Source organism: Rhineura floridana, chromosome 1 (genome assembly GCF_030035675.1).
Source record: "Rhineura floridana isolate rRhiFlo1 chromosome 1, rRhiFlo1.hap2, whole genome shotgun sequence".
Lineage (NCBI taxonomy): Eukaryota > Metazoa > Chordata > Lepidosauria > Squamata > Rhineuridae > Rhineura > Rhineura floridana.
In genome coordinates, this window is record NC_084480.1 from 101,273,693 (window position 1) to 101,292,949 (window position 19,257).

General features: G+C 39.8%; 1 protein-coding gene across 8 annotated transcripts in view; it reads right to left on the minus strand.

Moving 5' to 3' along the window:
• Nucleotides 1-6,424: 6,424 nt before the first annotated feature.
• Nucleotides 6,425-19,257, minus strand: part of CEP78 (centrosomal protein 78) — a 35,776-nt gene continuing 22,943 nt past the window's right edge. For 6 of the 8 annotated variants that reach the window (XM_061627378.1, XM_061627402.1, XM_061627368.1 and 3 more), the window contains 7 exons: nt 17,175-17,310; nt 16,040-16,085; nt 15,328-15,471; nt 11,832-11,909; nt 10,418-10,584; nt 8,576-8,729; nt 6,427-7,765 (listed from right to left, as the gene is read on the minus strand). In XM_061627378.1, the coding sequence (XP_061483362.1) occupies nt 7,292-7,765; nt 8,576-8,729; nt 10,418-10,584; nt 11,832-11,909; nt 15,328-15,471; nt 16,040-16,085; nt 17,175-17,310 (1,199 nt within the window). In that variant the 3' untranslated portion in view covers nt 6,427-7,291. Of the gene's footprint in view, nt 7,766-8,575; nt 8,730-10,417; nt 10,585-11,831; nt 11,910-15,327; nt 15,472-16,039; nt 16,086-17,174; nt 17,311-19,257 lie in introns of all 8 variants that reach the window. The other 2 variants (XM_061627431.1, XM_061627421.1) reach the window with 1 other exon arrangement.

Below are 19,257 nucleotides of genomic sequence, written 5' to 3' on the forward strand. Positions count from 1 at the left end.
CCCACTAAGTTGTGGTGTTCTGCTTACAAAGCTTTCTCCCCAGATACAAACACCTTGCCGTGGTGGCAGGCAAATATTTTATTCTCCTAGGGTTTTAATGTTTAACTGTGATTAAATTTATATTTTTGCTGCTGCTAGCCACATCTGCCATTTTAAATCTTGTTGTTCTGTGTATTGCTATTGTTAAGTTCCAGACTTCCATGGCTATTCTCCATTTTGATACAAAAAGGACAAATCAGCTTAAAGGACTGCAACAAGACAAATTCGGTTTTTAATTATTTTTTTTAGACCAGGGGTGGACAACAGTTTTGCTCTTAAGGGCTGCGTGTGGAGGTGCACAGTGGCTAAGGAACCACATTCAGGAAGTAAACGGGACCAACGGCTGGGGTCAGTTCCCCTCACACACACACACAGCCTCCCCACTCCCATTTCTCCATGTGGGAATAGGCATATCCTATCATATGCTTTCCCCCTCCCTAGCTGATTAGCTCTTCTCAGCTATTCTTACACTGAATCAACTGAAGAGCATGGATGGGGCCTACAGACCTCGCAGAAGTCAGCTGAGGGCTACCCAATGTTCTTTAGACTTAAGTGTCATCCTTCAAGGCTATCAACTACCACAGTTAATTCATATATGTTATTAGGGGCTTCACCTCAGGCATGCTTTGTGTGCCAACTGCAACCCCTCCAGGCACTCCCATGCCCCCTAGGCAATATCTCCCGGTGCCTAGCAGCACTGGGGTACGTAGGCTACCATGGGCCCATTTGCATTCTTTGTCTGTCTGTGTGGCCCATTTCTGCATTGCCATGGACCCCCCTCGACAAACAGCATTGCCACAGAACAGCACTCCTTGGCTGTTGGTGCCCTGAGTAGCTTGCTGCCACTGTCCCATGCCACAACCCTCCCTCAACAAATGCCACCATGCAGCATGCCTAGGCTGCCAGCACCCTGTGCCACTGCGCTTTGACAAATGTTGCCTCCAGGCAGCATGCTTAGGCCACCACCGCCCCACTTAAGCCAATTATCAGCCTCCTGTCCCCTTTGCTTGCTTCCTTCCCCCCTGCCCATTAGTCAAGTGTGGCTGCAGTTCACAGCACCACCTGTCCAAGGCCAAGAGAACTGCAGCATGATCAGCTAGGAGCTTTCAAAAATATAGTATAGAGATATATATACACACATATGCAAATAAGCAAAAAACATCCAGTGTAAGGCAAGAAGGCACTTTCCGTTTTCACTTGTAAACCACGAAGCATAGAAATTATAAGTTAAGACTTATACATCAACTTCCATACCATGTATATTGATTGATTGATTGCATTTATATACTGCCCCATAGCTGAAGCTCTCTGGGCAGTTTACAACAATTAAAAACATTAATAACAAATATACATATTTTTTTAAAAAACACGTTTTTGAAAAGCCATTTAAAAACACATGCTAAAATGCCTGGGAGAAGAGGAAAGTCTTGACCTGGCGCCAAAAAGATAAGTGTTGGCGCCAGGTGCACCTCATCAAGAAAATCATTCCATAATTTGGGGGCCACCACTGAGAAGGCCCTCTCCCTTGTTGCCATCCTGCTAGCTTCCCTCAGAATAGGCACCCGGCAGAGGGCCTTTGATGTTGACCGTAGTGTACGGGTGGGTTCTTTGCAGTCTTGCATACTATGTTTACTTCCAAATTAGACTCCATGCATCTACAAGTTTTCCCTCTGTCTTTCAACTCAACACAGAATACAGTAAATGCATCCAAACAGAAATGAAACAGGAACATTTTTTTAAATGCCTGTGTCAGCAGCCCTAGCTGCATACACCTTTAAAAGTAGCCAGGGATCTGCAGTACCTTTCAAGCTTCATGGATTCTCAGCTGGTTTTTGACAGACCAGATTTATTTATAGTCATAAACCTACTGTAAAATACAACTGGAGTAACAGGCCCAAGGCAACATGGAATATTACATATATTGTAGCATGAAGCATAATACAAACAAGACATACAGAACTTTTACATCCATCCAAAACTCACTCTTGAGATTGTCCAAGTTCTTATCTTGATTACCAAACTTTTAAAAAGGGCTACCCTTCTAATAATATATTCATCCTCTCCCTTCATGTTGTTGTTGTGGTTGTTATGTGCCTTCAACTCAGTTACAACTTATGGTGACCCTATGAATCAGTGGCCTCCGATAGCATCTGCCATGAACCATCCTGTTCATATCTTGTAAGTTCAGGTCTGTGGGTTCCTTTATGGAATCAGCCCATCTCTTATTTGGTCTTCCTCTTTCTACTCCCTTCTGTTTTCCCAGCATATTGTCTTTTCTAGTGAATCAGGTCTCCTCATGATGTGTCCAAAATATAATAGCCTCAGTTTCATCGTTTTAGCTTCTAGTGATAGTTCTGGGTTAATTTGTCCTAACACCCAATTATTTGTCTTTTTCGCAGTCCACGGTATGCACAAAGCTCTCCTCCAACATCACATTTCAAATGTTGATTTTTTTCTTATCTGCTTTTTTCACTGTCCCACTTGCACAGCCATACATAGAGATCAGGAATACCATGGTCTGAAAGATCCACACTTTAGTGTTCAGTGATACATCTTTGCATTTGAGGATCTCATAGCTGTCCTCCCAAGTCCTAGGCTTCTTCTAATTTCTTGACTATTGTCTCCATTTTGGTTAATGACTGTGCCAAGAGATTGATAATCCTTGACAACTTCAATGTCCCCATTGTCAACTTAAAAGTTACATAAATTTTCTGATGTCATTACTTTAGTCTTTTTGACATTCAGCTGTAGTCCTGCTTTTGTGCTTTCCTCTAACTTTCATCAGCATTCATTTCAAATCATTACTGGTTTCTGCTAATAGTATGGTATCGTCTGCATATCTTAAATTATTAATATTTCTCCCTCCAATTTTCACACCTCCTTCATCTTGGTCCAATTCCGCTTTCCGTATGATATGTTCTGCGTACAGATTAAACAAATAGGGTGATAAAGTACAACCCTGTCTCACACCCTTTCTGACTGGGAACCAATCGGTTTCTCCATATTCTGTCCTTACAGTAGCCTCTTGTCCAGAGTATAGGTTGTGCATCAGGACAATCAGATGCTGTGGCAACCCTATTTCTTTTATAGCATTCCATAGTTTTTCATGATCTACACAGTTAAAGGCTTTGCTGTAATCTATAAAGCACAGGACGATTTTCTTCTGAAATTCCTTGGTCCGTTCCATTATCCAACGTATGTTTGCAATATGATCTCTGATGCCTCTTCCCTTTCTAAATCCAGCTTGGACGTCTGGTATTTCTCGCTCCAACAAGAGCCTTTGTTGTAGAATCTTGAGCATTACTTTACTTGCATGGGATATTAAGGCAATCGTTTGATAATTACTGCATTCCCTGGGATCCCCTTTCTTTGGAATTGGGATATATATTGAAAGCTTCCAGTCTGTGGGCCATTGTTTAGTTTTCCATATTTCTTGACAAATTTTTGTCAAAATGTGGACAGATTCAGTCTCAGTAGCTTGTACAGGCAGGCTCCGCTTATACTGCAGGTTCCGTTCTGGACCCACGCCGTAAAGCGGAACCCCATTGAGTATAATGGGGTGCGTCACATGAAAATGCTGCAAAATGCCACAAAAGTGGCTTTAAAATGGGGAATGAAAGCCGCCGCATTAGCGGAATGCCGGGAAGCGAAGCACCGGTAAGCAGGGCCCGACTGTAAACTCTATTGGTATGCCATCTGTTCCTGGTGATTTGTTTCTTCCAGGTATTTTAAGAGGAGCTTTCACCTCGCATTCTAAAATTTCTGGTTCTTCGTCATATGGTGCCTCCGTGAATGAATCTGTCATCCTTGCAACTTTTTTATAGAGTTCTTCAGTGTATTGCTTTCATCTTCCTTTTATTTCATCTCGGTCAGTCAGTGTGTTCCCCTGTTCAACATCCCTACTCGTAGTTTAAACTTCCCTTTAATTTCTCTAATCTTTTGGAATAGGGCTCTTGTTCTTCCCTTTTTGTTGTCCTCTTCTATTTCTGTACAGTAACTCCTGTAATAGTTTTCTTCATATCTATGTACTAGTCGCTGTATTGTTGCATTTAGGGTTCTGACCGTGTTTCTATCTCCTTTTGCTTTTGCTTTCCTTCTCTCTTTAACCATTTTAAGAGTTTCTTCAGTCATCCATTGAGGTCTTTCTCTCTTTTTAACTAGAGGTATTGTGTTTTTGCATTCTTCCCTGATAATGTCTCTGACTTCAATCCATAGTTCTTCTGGTTCACTGTCAACTAAGTTTAAAGCCTCAAATCTGTTCCTTATTTGAGCTTTATATTCTTCTGCGATGTTATTTAAATTGTATTTTGGCAGTGTGATTGCTTTGGTTTTTTTCTTTAGCTTTATTCTGATTTTTGTTATTACCAGTTCATGATCTGTACCACAGTCTGCTCCTGGTCATGTTTTCGCAGATAGTATGGAACCATCTTCTGCTTCCAATTATATAATCAATTTGATTCCTATTATTGATCATTTGGTGATGTCCACATGTACAGTCATCTTTTCTGTTGCTCAAAAAATGTGTTTGCAAGAAACAAATTATTGTTTCACATAATTCAATACATCTTTCTCTTGCTTCATTTCTGTCTCCTGAGCCCCATTTCCCCACAATTCCTAGTTCTTCTCTGTTCCTTACTTTTGCATTCCAGTCCCCCATGATTATCAGCACATCTTGTTTTGGTGTGTGATCAATTTTTTCCTGTACTTCTGCATAAAATCTCTCCAATTCCTCTTCTTCTGCATTTGCCGTTGCAGAGTAGACTTGGATGATGGTTATGTTAATAGGATTCCCATTTAATCTCATTGATATCACTCGCTCAGACCTTGCGTTATAGCTCCTACTTCTCACAATTAAATCAACCCCATTTCTTCTTAATTTCTCATTTCCTGCATAAAATATTTTGTAGTTGCCTGATTAAAAATGTCTCATTCCCATCCATTTTAATTCACTCATGGCAAGCATTGTAATGTTGATACGTTCCATTTCTTGCTTGACAATTTCTAACTTTCCCTGGTTCATGCTTCTCACATTCCATGTTCGTACTGTGTGCATTGTACAACTCCAGACTCTTCTTTCGCATCTGTGCGCATCACCCTCTGGGCTTCCTTTCGGCTTTGACCCAGCTGCGTCATTAGTTACAGCACTACTCATACTTGTCCTTTGTTCTTCCCCAGTAGCTCGGTGAGTGCCTTCTGATGTGGGGGTCTCATTTTCCAGCACTATCTCGTGTTGCATTTTGGATACTCTGTTCATAGGGTTTTCGTGGTAAGAGGTATTCAGAGGTGGTTTACCATTGCCTTCCTCTGAGTTTGGATGCATCTTAGCCTCCCTTCATACAGAGTTTTAATGTAACATAAAGTAACACTAAGTAAATACTCAATGACGTGAAAAACAACAACAATCTTCACAGCAAGATTAAGCTCTTTATTCCAATGGAATCCACTTTAATGGACCTTCCATTAATGTTCCTGGCAGAGAATTACAGCATTCCAGCATAAAAACCCTTTGAAGTTTAAGGTGAGTAAAAAAGTTTAAATACTTGTTCATCTGATAACATTCCAATTATCCAAACCAAAATATATTGGGGAAAAGAATTCTGACAGAAGTTGCCTTCAACTTTTGAAAATACGTATCCTTCATTCTTTATAACGTTTTAGCTTTCTCATTACAAAAAGCAGTGACAATGTCCCCCAAAATTCCAAAAGGTGTATTTTGTACAGAATAATTTTTCCCTGTGGAAGAACCCATAAATATGGAAATCAACCACCTGTAAAGATTTCCTAAAATAGATACAAGCCAATAGTTGAGAACAAGGCCCCATCAACTACTTGGAGGAAGCTCAAACCTGCCTCAAGATTTAGAACTGGGGTTCCAAAATTCTTCTCAAAATATCTCCTTGAGCTATGTTTTGACACCTGTCAGGAGAAATAATGCCTCCAGTGAATTGGAACAAAAGCATGAAGGTGGAGCAACAAAGAAAGGACTACTGGAGGACATCCTGGGGCAGGAGACAGAGCTCTTTGAGACTTTTGTTTGAAAGTGCTGGTGTTCTGCTTACCATGCATGCCTAATTGTATGAGTTTAACATAGCATTTAAAATGGGGTCTTTAAAGGCTTATCTATGCAACCACACAACCAATGGAAGGGCACACACTTGGCAAATGCTTGAATTTTGACAACAGAAACGCTAAAAAGATGAAAGTGAAGGTATGCTCTTGTTTATCAGTCTTTTTGTCTACTTGATCCCTTCTGTTCAAAGAAAACCTCCTATAAAAACAATGTTTATTGATTTTCCTGAAATTTGGAAAGATTGTAACCTACCTCAAGTAGGCACTCCATTTCACATTTTATATTGACAGTACAAACTGTTTTCAACCTATAAAATGGTAGAATACAAGCCAGCAGCTACACCTTAACTCCACAGATTTTCAGACCAGCTAAAGCCTATCAATCTTTTGGTAAATCGTACAGGCAAAATTGTTGTTATTTAGTGGTATTTTGAGTACCTTCATCAACATTCAACAGGCATCCCATCTATCCCATACAAAAACTCAATTGTAAGACTGATGCAAACATGTATTGCATGGCAAATCCCTTTGCCATTTCATCTCTGCTAGCACCAACCTAATCATGTCACACGTAGTATCCACCCTGATCGTGACTGGATGCAAACTGAACACTGTTCAGGCATCAATTGTCTTTACAGAATCTCCACAGCTGGTTAAAATGAAAAACAAAAACCCTTGAAATATTGAGTTTAATTTGTATGATTTGTTTAAAGACAAGTTACACTTCTGTCAAAAAATGATAACTACAATGATAAAAAAGGCAGTCATTTTAATTTTTGTATTTGATTCCAATAGAAATAGATATTTAATTTGTGAATACCCTACACAGCATCAGGCATTAAACTTGTTATCAAAATAATTTGTCATCAAAATAATTTTTAGACACACTAGAAATGAAAAGAAAATCATTTTATTCTCTCAGCACTCTGTTATTTAAAACTTTACTCACATTAGAGTATTATCTTGTATATCTGAATCACGTGGGATCCTTTATAAAACCATATAGAAAGTAAAATACACAATCAATCCTTTTGGATACTGCCAGCAAGTATTCTTGCTCAGATTTATATAGCAAGAAGATAGCCATCACATACACCCACTGAGTGTTGCATAAGTTTTTGAAGCATGCATTTTTCTCCAAGATCCATGCAGTGAACTAACAGGAATGGATTTTTCAAACATTTCAAATAGAATGGATGCTTTCTTGTATTTCAGAATCAGATCCTATGGTGTCATTTCTAGAAATGTCAGTCTGAAGTATACTTTGATCTCCTCCAGCAACAAACCTTTTAGTATAGGGAAGTCTTTTTGAAGAAACTTTACCATTTTCACTAGCAAGAGTGCTGAATTTGTTACTATACACATTTACACTGGGATCAGAGACTGAATGCCAACTAACAACTGGTTGCTTCACAGATGACTCTCTTGCTTCCAATTCCACAGCAGATTGTGGCTGGCTGATTTTTGATGCATTTTGTTCCATTCTCCAACTCTCAAGTTTACCTTCAGTGTCTTGCCATAAACTTTGCTGGAGCTGCCCAATCACCTGAAGTTCTTGAACTTTTGTTGTAGCAGGTAGGACATTATTTGCAACTTGTATTGGAGCAAAATCAGCCTGGAGGCAGACAGGACCAGGAAGAACAGCTGAGCCAGCATTCTAGGCAAGAAAAGGAAAAGAATTAAAAGTCAACTGAACCTCCTGCAACAATTTTCTACCTAGAGTTATTGAGGATTACTCCTCCCCCACCCCCCAGTATAAAACATCCTCAATATGCTCAGAGTTGACTCATACTTTCTCTGTTGCTTTCTCTACACTGAAAAAAAGAAATAGTTAGAAAATGTGAAAGAATAAACAAATCTCACCAAGCACATTATAAGAAGGCAGCTAGTAATTCCTAATACTTCCTTCTTTTGGACTAGTCCTATGTGTAAGAATTTTGACTGCATATGCTGTCATCAGTCACAAGGATGATAGCAAACATGGAGGAGGAACAGCCATGGAGGTTTCTGTATCCAATCTCTGCCCATTAAGAAGCCTGCAATATCCTATGGCCCTGGGATGCTACTCAGGAACCAGAGAATTGCTCCCTAAATTGTATTTGGTAACTGGTACACAGTGAGTGGTTGTCATGTACATATCCATAATAGCTTCTTTTTCATTTACACGCTGAAGTGGTTTCCTTTTTTAAAAAATGGTGTCTCAAATCCTTGAACTTGTAAGCCTTACAACTAAGGGTCATCTGGGTCTCTCAAATACAAAAGGCAGATATTTTGAGAACCTGAACAAAGACCATTTAATGTAACAGTGCTTGAAGTATGGCTTCCTGGCAGTGAAGACACACAAGAACACAAGGGAGAGGTGTAGAGACAGAAAAGAAAAAGCATGAAAACAGATTTGTAGATAAAACAAAAAGGGAAGGATTTGGATTTTAAGCAGGCAGTGTTTCTCACTTGTCACTGCACTTACTTTGAAATTCTGCATGTGCTCCTGTCTTTCTTCTTCAAATGACTTCTCCCTTTGTGTTATCGCTGACTTAGTTAGAGTAGAATTCATCTGAGGATGGTGCAATAAGCCAAAGTCTGATTGATCTATACCAGCCATCACTGCAAGCTGCCCAAGTCTGCATGATACAAGATATAAGAGCTGTTCGTAGCATAAGTATATAAAGAAAGTGTTGTTACATAGATCATTTTTGGACACCTTTGCCCTGCAAGAAATATTAGGTCAGGGGCTGACAACCTTTTTGGGCTGGTGGGCACATTTCAACTTTTGAGAGAGTTGTGTGGCTGACAGTCAAAAAATGGCTGCTCTGTGTGTGTGGGGGGGATAACACAAAATTAGAGAGAGTACATTCATTGCTGCTGCCCTGCTAGCCAACCTCATACCTATCATGGGATGTCAACTATGTTCTGCCGGTCCCGATTGTGCAGATAACCCAATACTGATTTGCCTTACACACTCTCACACACACTGATGGTGCTGTCTAACAACAACAAACATTCCTCAGTACCAGGAAAATATATACAAGGTGGCCGCTCCACATAACACACACTCTCTCTCACACACACACTCCTTCTGTCTCTTGCCAAGTGCATCTCTCTTACACAGACCACACAAACGTACCCCTCTCCCACTCTCTCTAACCAAGTGCATCTCTCTCACACAGATCACACACGCCTACTCCTGTCACACACGGGCATCCACATGGGATTCAGTGTTCCCCCCACCCAGTGATTGAGCCAGTAGTGTTGCTACACATGTGGCAGAAAGATGGATGAGTGGTGTCTGAGCCAGCAGCAGTTCCATGCACAGAGGATGGGGAGGGGAGAATGAGGTGGTCAGGAGGAAGAGAAGAAAGCATGAATGTGCGTTGCAGGTAGAGGCAGCTAAATCGAGTCCATTCCTCTGACATTGCAGCACTGAAAAGTTAAAAAAAAGAGGGACATCCTTTCTTGGGCATGTAAGCAAACAGAAGGAGGAGTTGAATGGTTTTGACCTTGTAAAGGACAGTCTGCTAGAGACTTCATATTTAACCTTTAATGCACCTTTAAAATTCTTCCCTACACCAAGCCCTTTTTAAAAAAGGGGGGGGGCTCCTTTACACATACACACAGACCACACATCCATCTCTCCCTCCCTCTCTACCAAAATGCCTTGCAAAAGCCCACTCAGGTGGATGATAGGACCAACTCTGAAGCAACCATGAAGCCATCCCCATTGCTTCTCTTTGCCACCCACCTCATGCTGAAATAAAATGCCCTGCTGGGCCAACGAAAAACCCACTGCTGCCTTCACCAATACACAGGTGCACAGATGAGCTAGGAAGCAACTGGAGAAGCCATCTCTGTTGTTTCTCCCTCTCTCCCACAAACCCCATGCTGAAATAAAATGTCCTGCTGGGAAACAAAAATGGAGGTCACCACCCTCTCTCTCCTCTCCATGCTACCTCTGTCCCATACTGCACAAGCTAGTAATGCTCCAGCTTCTTCCATAGCATTTCAGGTTTCCTCCAAAGAGGGGAGGGTTTGTCTTTGTAACAAATCAGAGTAGAAAAAGGGGCAAGGCCTCCCAACTCCAGGAAATGCTCTGCATTGAAGGCCACAGTAAATAAAGTTAATATAGGTGGTTGCCTTGTGGGACACCAAGAAAGGCCTTAATGGATGCCATTGTGCCTGTGGGCACTGGATTGGTGACCCCTGGATTAGGTAATTTTTTGAGGGGTGGCGACTTCAGAAGATATTTTTGAAATATAACAAAGAGATCCATTACCACAGATAATTAGTGATGTGGTAATCTGAAAGAACTTACCCAGCATCTTTGAGAAGATCTAAAAAAGCATGAAATTTTTGGAAAGAGCTCTCAATGCTACCCAAAACTCCTTCATCTTCAAGAATTGTGCTGGCTACTGACTGTGCATAGAGAACCTCTGATAGAGAGCAATTTAGATTCCGTAGGCGAGTGTTTTCTACTTCCAACTAGGAAAAACAACATCACAAAATTACTTCAATACTAAAAATGCCTCTTTTCAAACACCTGGTTGTGGCAAGAAAGTGCCGTTATTCTAAAATGTAAGTATCACCAACACTGGCCTCACTGTATACACCCCATGCCAATATCACAATGTATCCCAGGTGAAAAATGCAATAAACATAATTTAGACAGCTCTGAAGTGGCAACTCATCTGCAGGCTTGCAGTCCTGGAAAAAGACTTGAAGGCCAAAGAAAAAAGAAAAAAAAGGCTAAACTGACTTTACACGACCTAACACTGGAGTAAGGTTATCATAGCTGACACCAGATATGTAATTTATCAGAAATGTACCCAACATGTTACAAAATCCTTTCTGAGACTTTCTTTTGCCTGTGCGAGCCACCAGGTCTTTGTTTTGGAAATCATCAAAGAAGAAGCAATTGCTGCAGTACAGTCATCATTTATACTGAGTAGTTACACAAATCTAAATAAATATATCCAGGACTTAGGCACAGCAGCCATTCAAAAAGATATGGGAGGAAAGGGTATTTATCCTGGGCTCTGGCATCCAGATCTAAAAGATACAATGTAGGATGCTAGAGAATGAAGTTTGGACTCATCTTCTTTTCAGATAGAAGACCTAGGTACCTACAGCATGAGTCTGAAATTACAATGATATACTGTAGTGGTGTTACCAGGCAACTGGGTGGACTTTGGGGCATCATGAGCCGCATACCTGTCACCTGCAGATGTCATATATGGCCTTTAGTGCAAAATAAGCTGCTGCTCTTCTCCCACAACCACTACCCCAACACAATAGGTGCTATTGCTATTGTTTTGTTGTTGATTATTGTTATGTTTTTGTAGTTTTATTTCTTTTTATTGTTTTTGTTTTAACATTGGGTAAATCACTTGGGGATCTTCGGGTATCAAACAACCAATAAATCTAATTAATAGTTATTATTATAATATACACTCATTTAAACAGAGGCTATATTATAAGATAGCATTTAAAAGCCTTGAACAGAAAATAAGCTATTGAGGTCCCTGCATCTTTAAAGCTAACAAATTGCTTACACTCTGTTGAACTCAATTTGGGAAGCCACTAAAACCTAAAATCCTAGAAAATTCCATTTTCTGCCTGTGTGAGAAAAAATGGCTGAAAAGATATATAAAACAGGACAAGCTGGATGATTTAACTATGGAGAGGTGTTCTTTTTTAAAAAAAGTGCTAAGAAAGAAACTAAGTGCTACCTCAATTATCCGATCTTCAGCAGCTGCCCTTGCTTTTCGTTCTTCTCTTAATTTTAACTGACATTCTTCATAATCCATCTGTCAGAAAGAAGATAATTGTCAATGTCATTCTATGGGTGCTATACTCAAAATTAGGCTCTTTGAGATTTATTATTTTTAATCATAATCAAAGAAGCTTCCAAAATTTGCTGGGTTAATGTGTACTCTCTGCTCTCAAATCCAGCAGTTTAAACCTCACAAGAAACCAAATTAAAACATGTTACTACTGTGTCTGTACACATCTTATACATTTGTAAAGTTTAGATACACGTTTGGAAGAAATCATAGTAGTATTACTGTCACTCCTAACAGAAGAGTATTACATGGAAGTAATTCTTGTTAAATTGAGCACCATTAAGCTATTAACTAGTTATTAATTACAATCTTATCTTTGCTATAGTAAGTCTTTCAAGCAATTTTGATCCCCTCTAGTGGATCGTGTTTGAAACAGCATTTAAGTAGGAAGAGAAAATGCCTACTATACAAAAATACATCACTTTGGAAAGAAACTATAGCAAACAGCTGTAAAATGAACACAACCATTTAAAGGTTTATCTCCCCCCACAAACATACACACAGTAGTCTTCAATGAATCAAGAGAAATATTTTAGCCTTAGTCAACCATGCTAGATACCACTCATTGGCAAGGATTCTAGGATCTAGCCTTGGCATAAGAGGCAGAGCTAGGAATTAGACACACAATGTCTTACAAAGAACCTCTCAGAAAGGAGAGGCCAAAGCTCAGTGATAGAAAGCACATGCTTTGCCTACAGAGGTTCCCAGGTTCAGTTAAAAAAGGGCCTGTCTGGTTATTTAGTACAGCATCAACACAGACTAGGGAGTTGGGTGGGGCAGTCACTCCCTCTCCAGGTCTTTGACCTGGATGGGTACCAATTTGGAGGGTTTGTAACTCATGCTGGGCACTCAGGACAGATTGGGAATGCTGCTGGTATGCCACCTACCCCGCTGCCCAGCAGCCTCTGACTGAGCTGATGCAGGTGGTCTCAGAGTTGGTGTTGAAGACTTTGAGGACTCCTGATGGTCTCAACATTCATGCCAGGACTGCCTTGGTGCTTCAAGACTTCATAGTTGCCATGACAACCACAGGCACATCATTAGTCCAACACATGAATCAGGAACACTCCAGATTTGGTTTTCTCAACTGTTCTAAAAGTTAAGAATTTGACATCTGTTTGCTTGTCAGTCAGTGGTTTTACCACACTGTGGGATGGGAGACCTATTGCAATAGTCTGCTCCTAGAGACTAATGGATTCTGAGGGATTACTGAGGGCTCTGGGAGATTTTCCAGCTGGTATGGTTGCCGCTTCTCTCAAAGTTCTAGTTGCTCTCAGATGGCTGACACAATCACTCCTAAGCACCCTCTTCTACTGAGCAGAGCCTATGCAGCTCCTTGGTATACACCTGAGGTGACGGGAGTTAAGATGGCTGGAGTGCTGGTGGAGAAAAACTCATGACGACTCCAATCAAACACAAGTGAGAGCCCATCATCAGACCTTCTCTGTCATGATGGAATGGCAGAATGGTTTTATCCTTCACCACTGCATTCACTCAGTATTGTTTAGTGGAGCTTTTCCAGTTGGTGTGAGGCCTTTTCTAATTTGGCCTAGCGGGAGATTTAGTACAGCCATTACTAGCATGCTGCAACATATTTGCAAGACACTCTGAGGATAAAGTAGCCATCATCCATCATGACTTGGTTTCTGCAATTAATGCAATATCATTCATTGAGGTGCCTGGAGCACCATCCGGTCCCGTTCTGTTGGTTTCAGTTATTGGTGCCTCACAGTATGTGGACCAGGTACTTGATCAAGTCTGGATTATTATTTTGATGTTCAATGAGTATTCTTTGTAGTTTAATAAATCTTGCAGGGAGATATCCATCTGAGTCTAGGAGATAGCAAGTACCTCAATGAGAGAAGGCACAGTTCTCATTCTTTAAAATAATACATAATTTGACCAGTTCCTGAAGGAATCTAACCTGCAGCTGGACAACACTAACATCTATAGGCAAGTGGCTAATATTCTTTTCCTGGGCAAGTTAATCAAAAGTCTGGTGGTCAGCCAACTCCAGTTACACTTGCACAAATATGAGTACTTGGATCCATTTCAGTTGGGTTTCAGGCCTGGTTTGGAGACACAAGCCGCCTTGGTTGCTCTGTGGGATGACCTTTGACAACAGAAAGATGGGGGAGTGCACCCAACTGATTATCTTGAACCTCTCAATACATACCATGGTATTCTTCTGGATAGGGTGTCTGGGTTAGTTATGGAAGGTTGCTTGGTGGTAGTTCTGCTCCTACCTGGATGGCCATGTCCAGATGACAGTATTGGGAAACTACTGCTTCAGCCTTGTCATCATGCTTTGGAGTTCCACAAGGTTACATTCTTTTTCCTATACTGTTCAGCATCTAAATGACACTGCTGATGAAGATTAGCTAGAGTTTTGACCTAGGGTGTCACCAGTGTGCAGATAATGGCCCCACGCTATGATGTGAAGGCACATAAGGCCAGGGTCAGGACTGGTCAGTGCCTGGATGGGAGACCGCCTGGGAACCATATGTAAGCTGCCTTGGGTTTCTAGCATGGAAAGAAAGGCGGGGTACAAATGTAATAAATAAATAAATAATACTTTTGTATCAGTTGCAGATTAGGCTGTGGCTGTCCTGAACCAATGCTCAGAAGCAGTAATGGACTGGATAAGGGAGAACAAACTGAGGCTCAACCCAGACAGGATGGAGGTACTGTTGTGGTTCTAGATGGGGTCACAATCACCCTGAAGGATTAGGTTTGCAGCCTAATGAATATTCTGACTATAAGTCAATTTCACATGTTCATAAGCTTCTCTGATTAAATGTTAACTAGTTTTTGGATTTTTAAAAATATGTAGTTTCTGTAAACATACATAAGGCAGTTGGGGGCCCTGATCTCATGGAAATATACTTCAAACTTCAACTTGTTCCATATTGCCTGCTTGACAATGATGCCTTTAAGATGGTCAAGCCTGGCCATTTCTGCATGGTTAAACATGGTTATTCCTGCAGTCCAAAAGAACCCAATTATGCATTGCCATGGGAACCGCATGGGCAGACAGAGTACTTCTTAATTTTTTGTCACTGTCGTTCCTAGTAAATAAGTCAGGTTGCTCTGGTTTTCAAATTTGCTTCCCTCATTGCCTTAGGAGCTGAAGCAACAAAAACTAAGATGTCACAATTGCACATATGGTTTTATTGCTTGCATTCATTTGGATCACAGCCTGTATTTGCAATTCATTTCTATATTTATAAAAAAATTAAAAACCTATATCAAGAGGCTTTTTAGAAAAATAAAATTATACAATGCCATTCGCAGGCCATTTCCAGTTGCGTAGTCCTGCATACTAAAACTAATAACTGAATTAGATCTGTCTTTTATAAAATTTAAAAGACAGAAACCATACCTGTAACTGATGGAATTGTTTTAAGTTAATTATTTCTGCAGACTTTGTAGCAGCAGTTTCACACATAACATCCTCTATGGCACCATCTGTCTCAGTTTCAGATGTAGAAGCACTTTCCACAGTAACTTTCACAGGAATACCACCCTGCACATACATATAGCACACACAGCAGGATTATACAGTTAGAACTAATTATATTAATGATCTCGTTTTATTAGTATGTTATATAACATTAGGGAATGTCTCATTTAGATACCTTTCTCTATGATAGCAGCTATGCCCCCTCTATGATAAGCTTCCGCCGGACTTTGAAGACCTGGTTTTTCAGGCAGGCCTTTGGGATGGGTTAAGTTTATACTGTTGGGTTTTAAATTTTAATGTTTTAATGCTTATGTATTTTTCTTGTACGTCGCCCAGAGTGGCTGGACAACCAGCCAGATGGGCGACTAATAAATATAAATATAATAATAATAATAATAATAATAATAATAATAATAATAATAATAATAATAATAATAGAGTATGCCTCTTCCACAAGCCAAGATCACACTGTACTTACTGAATAGGAATGTGTAAGTTATAAACTCCCCTTAGCTAAATTAAGGAAGAATCTTTACAATCAGACACTGGCAAATAGTCTCAAGCTGTTCTTCACAAAACTGATTATAAAACTCTCTCTAGTCTGTTAATTAAGTAGAAATTATAATGTTACCTGGATTTGCAATGGAAATTCATGAGTACTCTTCCTAGATACAGCCCTAAACACAAATTAAATATTTTAGGAAAAGAAGAAAGTCTGATGTTTGCAGTATGAGTCCACAGATTTAACTCTGAATACCTCAAAGCAAAGCTTTTTTCAGCCCAAGATCCTGCCCACATACAGTATCTTGAGCCCAAACCCTCACTTTCCCTCCACCCAATATAGTGCAAATATATAGCAGCATGTTGCCTACACTATGCAGCCTGTAGTAAATAGTGAACAGAGTCAGTGGAATATCTGTCTCCGATTTACTTGTTTTCTATATTTATTTGCAGAGGTACGCAGTCCTACTTAGAGAAATAAGTTCAACCATCATGGCAAAAACTATGAAATTTTTCTGCAATCCCACTTCAAGTGATACAAAAAGTACTAGTTCTGTTCATAAGAACATGTTAAGCTGGGTGTATTACATTACTTGCCAACAACATTTTTCTATTTGTGGACAGGCCCCATACAGCACCCATGAACAGAGTTGTACAGCAACTGGCCACAAGGTGGATTTGTGAATGTTCAAAATAGTCACTACGATATCAAGAGTTCTTTCTATTCCAGATGCAAGCCAAGGTTTTTTATATATATATATAATGACATTTGTAGGGGCCCCTAAAAAGTTGTCAAGCTGCGGGGCTTTCAGTACCATAACACAGCTTAACCTACTGAGTAAAATGCAGAAGCTGAAGCCACTTATTTCTTTTAAAACTATTTTTAGGACTGTTAAGTTTTCATATCAATTTTAACTTAAATAATGTAAGTTACAGTTAAGTTTAATTCATGGAAAAAATCTGTACCAATGCTACCTAAGAATATCTTTTCCTGGACTGCCTTCAAGTCAATTCCGACTTGTGGTGACCCTATGAATAGCGTTTTCATGGTAAACGGTATTCAGACATGGTTTACCATTGCTGTCCTCTGACGCTGAGAAGCAATGACTGGCCCAAGGTGAGCTTCATGGCTGTGTGGGGATTCAAACCCTGGTCTCCCAGGTCATAGTCCAACACTATAACCACTACACCACACTGGCTCTCTTCCACATTACTGTTACCCACAAAGAATATGGTGTTTTCTTGCTGCCTTTGATAAATATTACCTGTGGTGTTTTGCACGTTCAGCAGTACGCCAAGGCAGGAAGCCATGTGCACCTGGAGGCAATGGTTTTGGAGCATAGCTGTCTTGATCACATGAAGTTGTCTTACCAGGACTTAAGGACTTTTTTGATGTAAATCCTGTATCAAGCAAGAGAAAGAAGAGAAGTTGCCATAGATAACACGGGGGTGGGTGGGGGAGGAGGCAGAATTTAAAAGAGTTAGAAGATAAGTAGATGAAATGGGTCTCTGCTCTCAAAAACTATGCAGAGTGTCAGTCATCTCAGAAAAAGGATGCTATGGAATTTACCCAAAAGCTGTTTTTATTCCATAAATTTCAGGCTATGTTCTACAACTGGGACTACCAGAAAGTTGCAGTAACTTGCAGAAATGCTGATGAAAGAACAAGGAATAATTACCTTCCTTCCTACCACATAAGTCCTATAAAGTTTTGTGAACCTATTAGTAACTGGCTTACATAAGGATTTTTTTTCATGCTCATTAGCTCTCATACGCTCTGTGATACAGCAAATATTTTTTTAAAAAAATTAAAAACAAAACAAAAACTTTAAGAAGGAGGAACAAATGCAAGTCACATCAAGCCACATAGCAAGCACATCAAAGTGACCATCTCTCAGCCTAGCCAATCTCACAGGGTTGTTGTGAGGATAAAAGATGGGGGAGGAAACGCTGCCTTGAGCTCACTGCAGAAAAGGCAAAATAAATGCAGTAAGTAAAAACCAATGGCTGAAAGTTATATATAGTTGAAATTTATATCCCAGTCATAAGAACATGCTGTTGATGAAATTCCAGATAAAACTATATATTCTTTTACAGTCAAATGCTAGGCAAGTTTAATTCAGGCTAAGTCTCACCATGTTCAACAGGACTTGCATCCTGGTTAAATGTGCTTAAGATTGCAACTGCCCAGCCCAACCTTATCATTTTTTTCCCATGGGGAAGAAAGCACCACTGAGTTTGGTGGTGTTACATCCATGGCAAATTGCAGTCTTGCAGCACAATCCTGTATATGCTCACTCCCAGGTAACTGCTTAAAACTGTAACCCTGGATTCCAAAAAGCTCAAAGATAATAATAGTTTGTATGCTTACCTCTTTGTCTCCAGATTACTGAAGCAGAAGTAGGAAAATCGCCAAATACATAAATTGATCAAGATAATACATTTTAAATTTAAATTTAAACATTTATATAAATGTTTTGGCCAACTTGCTCAGAAGTTCTCAGTTTTAAGGTTTTTCCACACCAACTTGAAAGATCAGGAACATTTATAACAAACCCCAATTACTAGAAAAGCCTTTTAAAAAGTCTTTTTGTGTAATGGAACATCACTCAGGACATTACATTTATTGCAGGAGGCCAGCACAGACCAAGCCAAGCCACCTAAATGTAGATTTTTGGGCTTTGGGAAGTCCATTTCTCCTCCACATATGTGAAATCAGACTGGGATGTAAAATGGAAGGTCCAAATGTACACACACCTGCAGTATGCAAGCTGTGTTATTGGCTAGTAAGTGCAGAAGATAGTCACATTTATTTAGTTAAGTCTTCACCTGAGCCACCATGATAAGACAAGCTACAAATTTGTGTTTTTAAAATAATTATACTTTCAAAACTTTACTTCAATTTTTTTTAAAAAAACCCACACTTGATTTCTTCCTGCATTTGTCTAATTGAGACAATTTCTTTTATCTCCAAGCCACAATAATTGCAGAATCTTGCCTACTGGCTAAAATAAATTGAAATAGTTACTGCAAATGTCATCTTCATCACAAAGTTCAAAGTGCATGACTAGCTCAAACAGTCAGGAGATAAGCATGGTTTAGTAACCTTGACACACCCCAGTTTATACTCCTGGAAGCACTCTTACTCCAAAATTGTGACTGGTCTGCCATTTTTTCAGTAATAACAAAAAATGTGTCAGATAATCTTCTTTAGTTTATTACGCAATTTCTTAAGCTTCTTCTAATCACCACTTGTTTTACTATTTCACTGTTTCTACAGTCTTACCACTAAACAACTATGACCATCTACAAACAGGGTTTATCAACTCACTGATACATCAGTTAGTC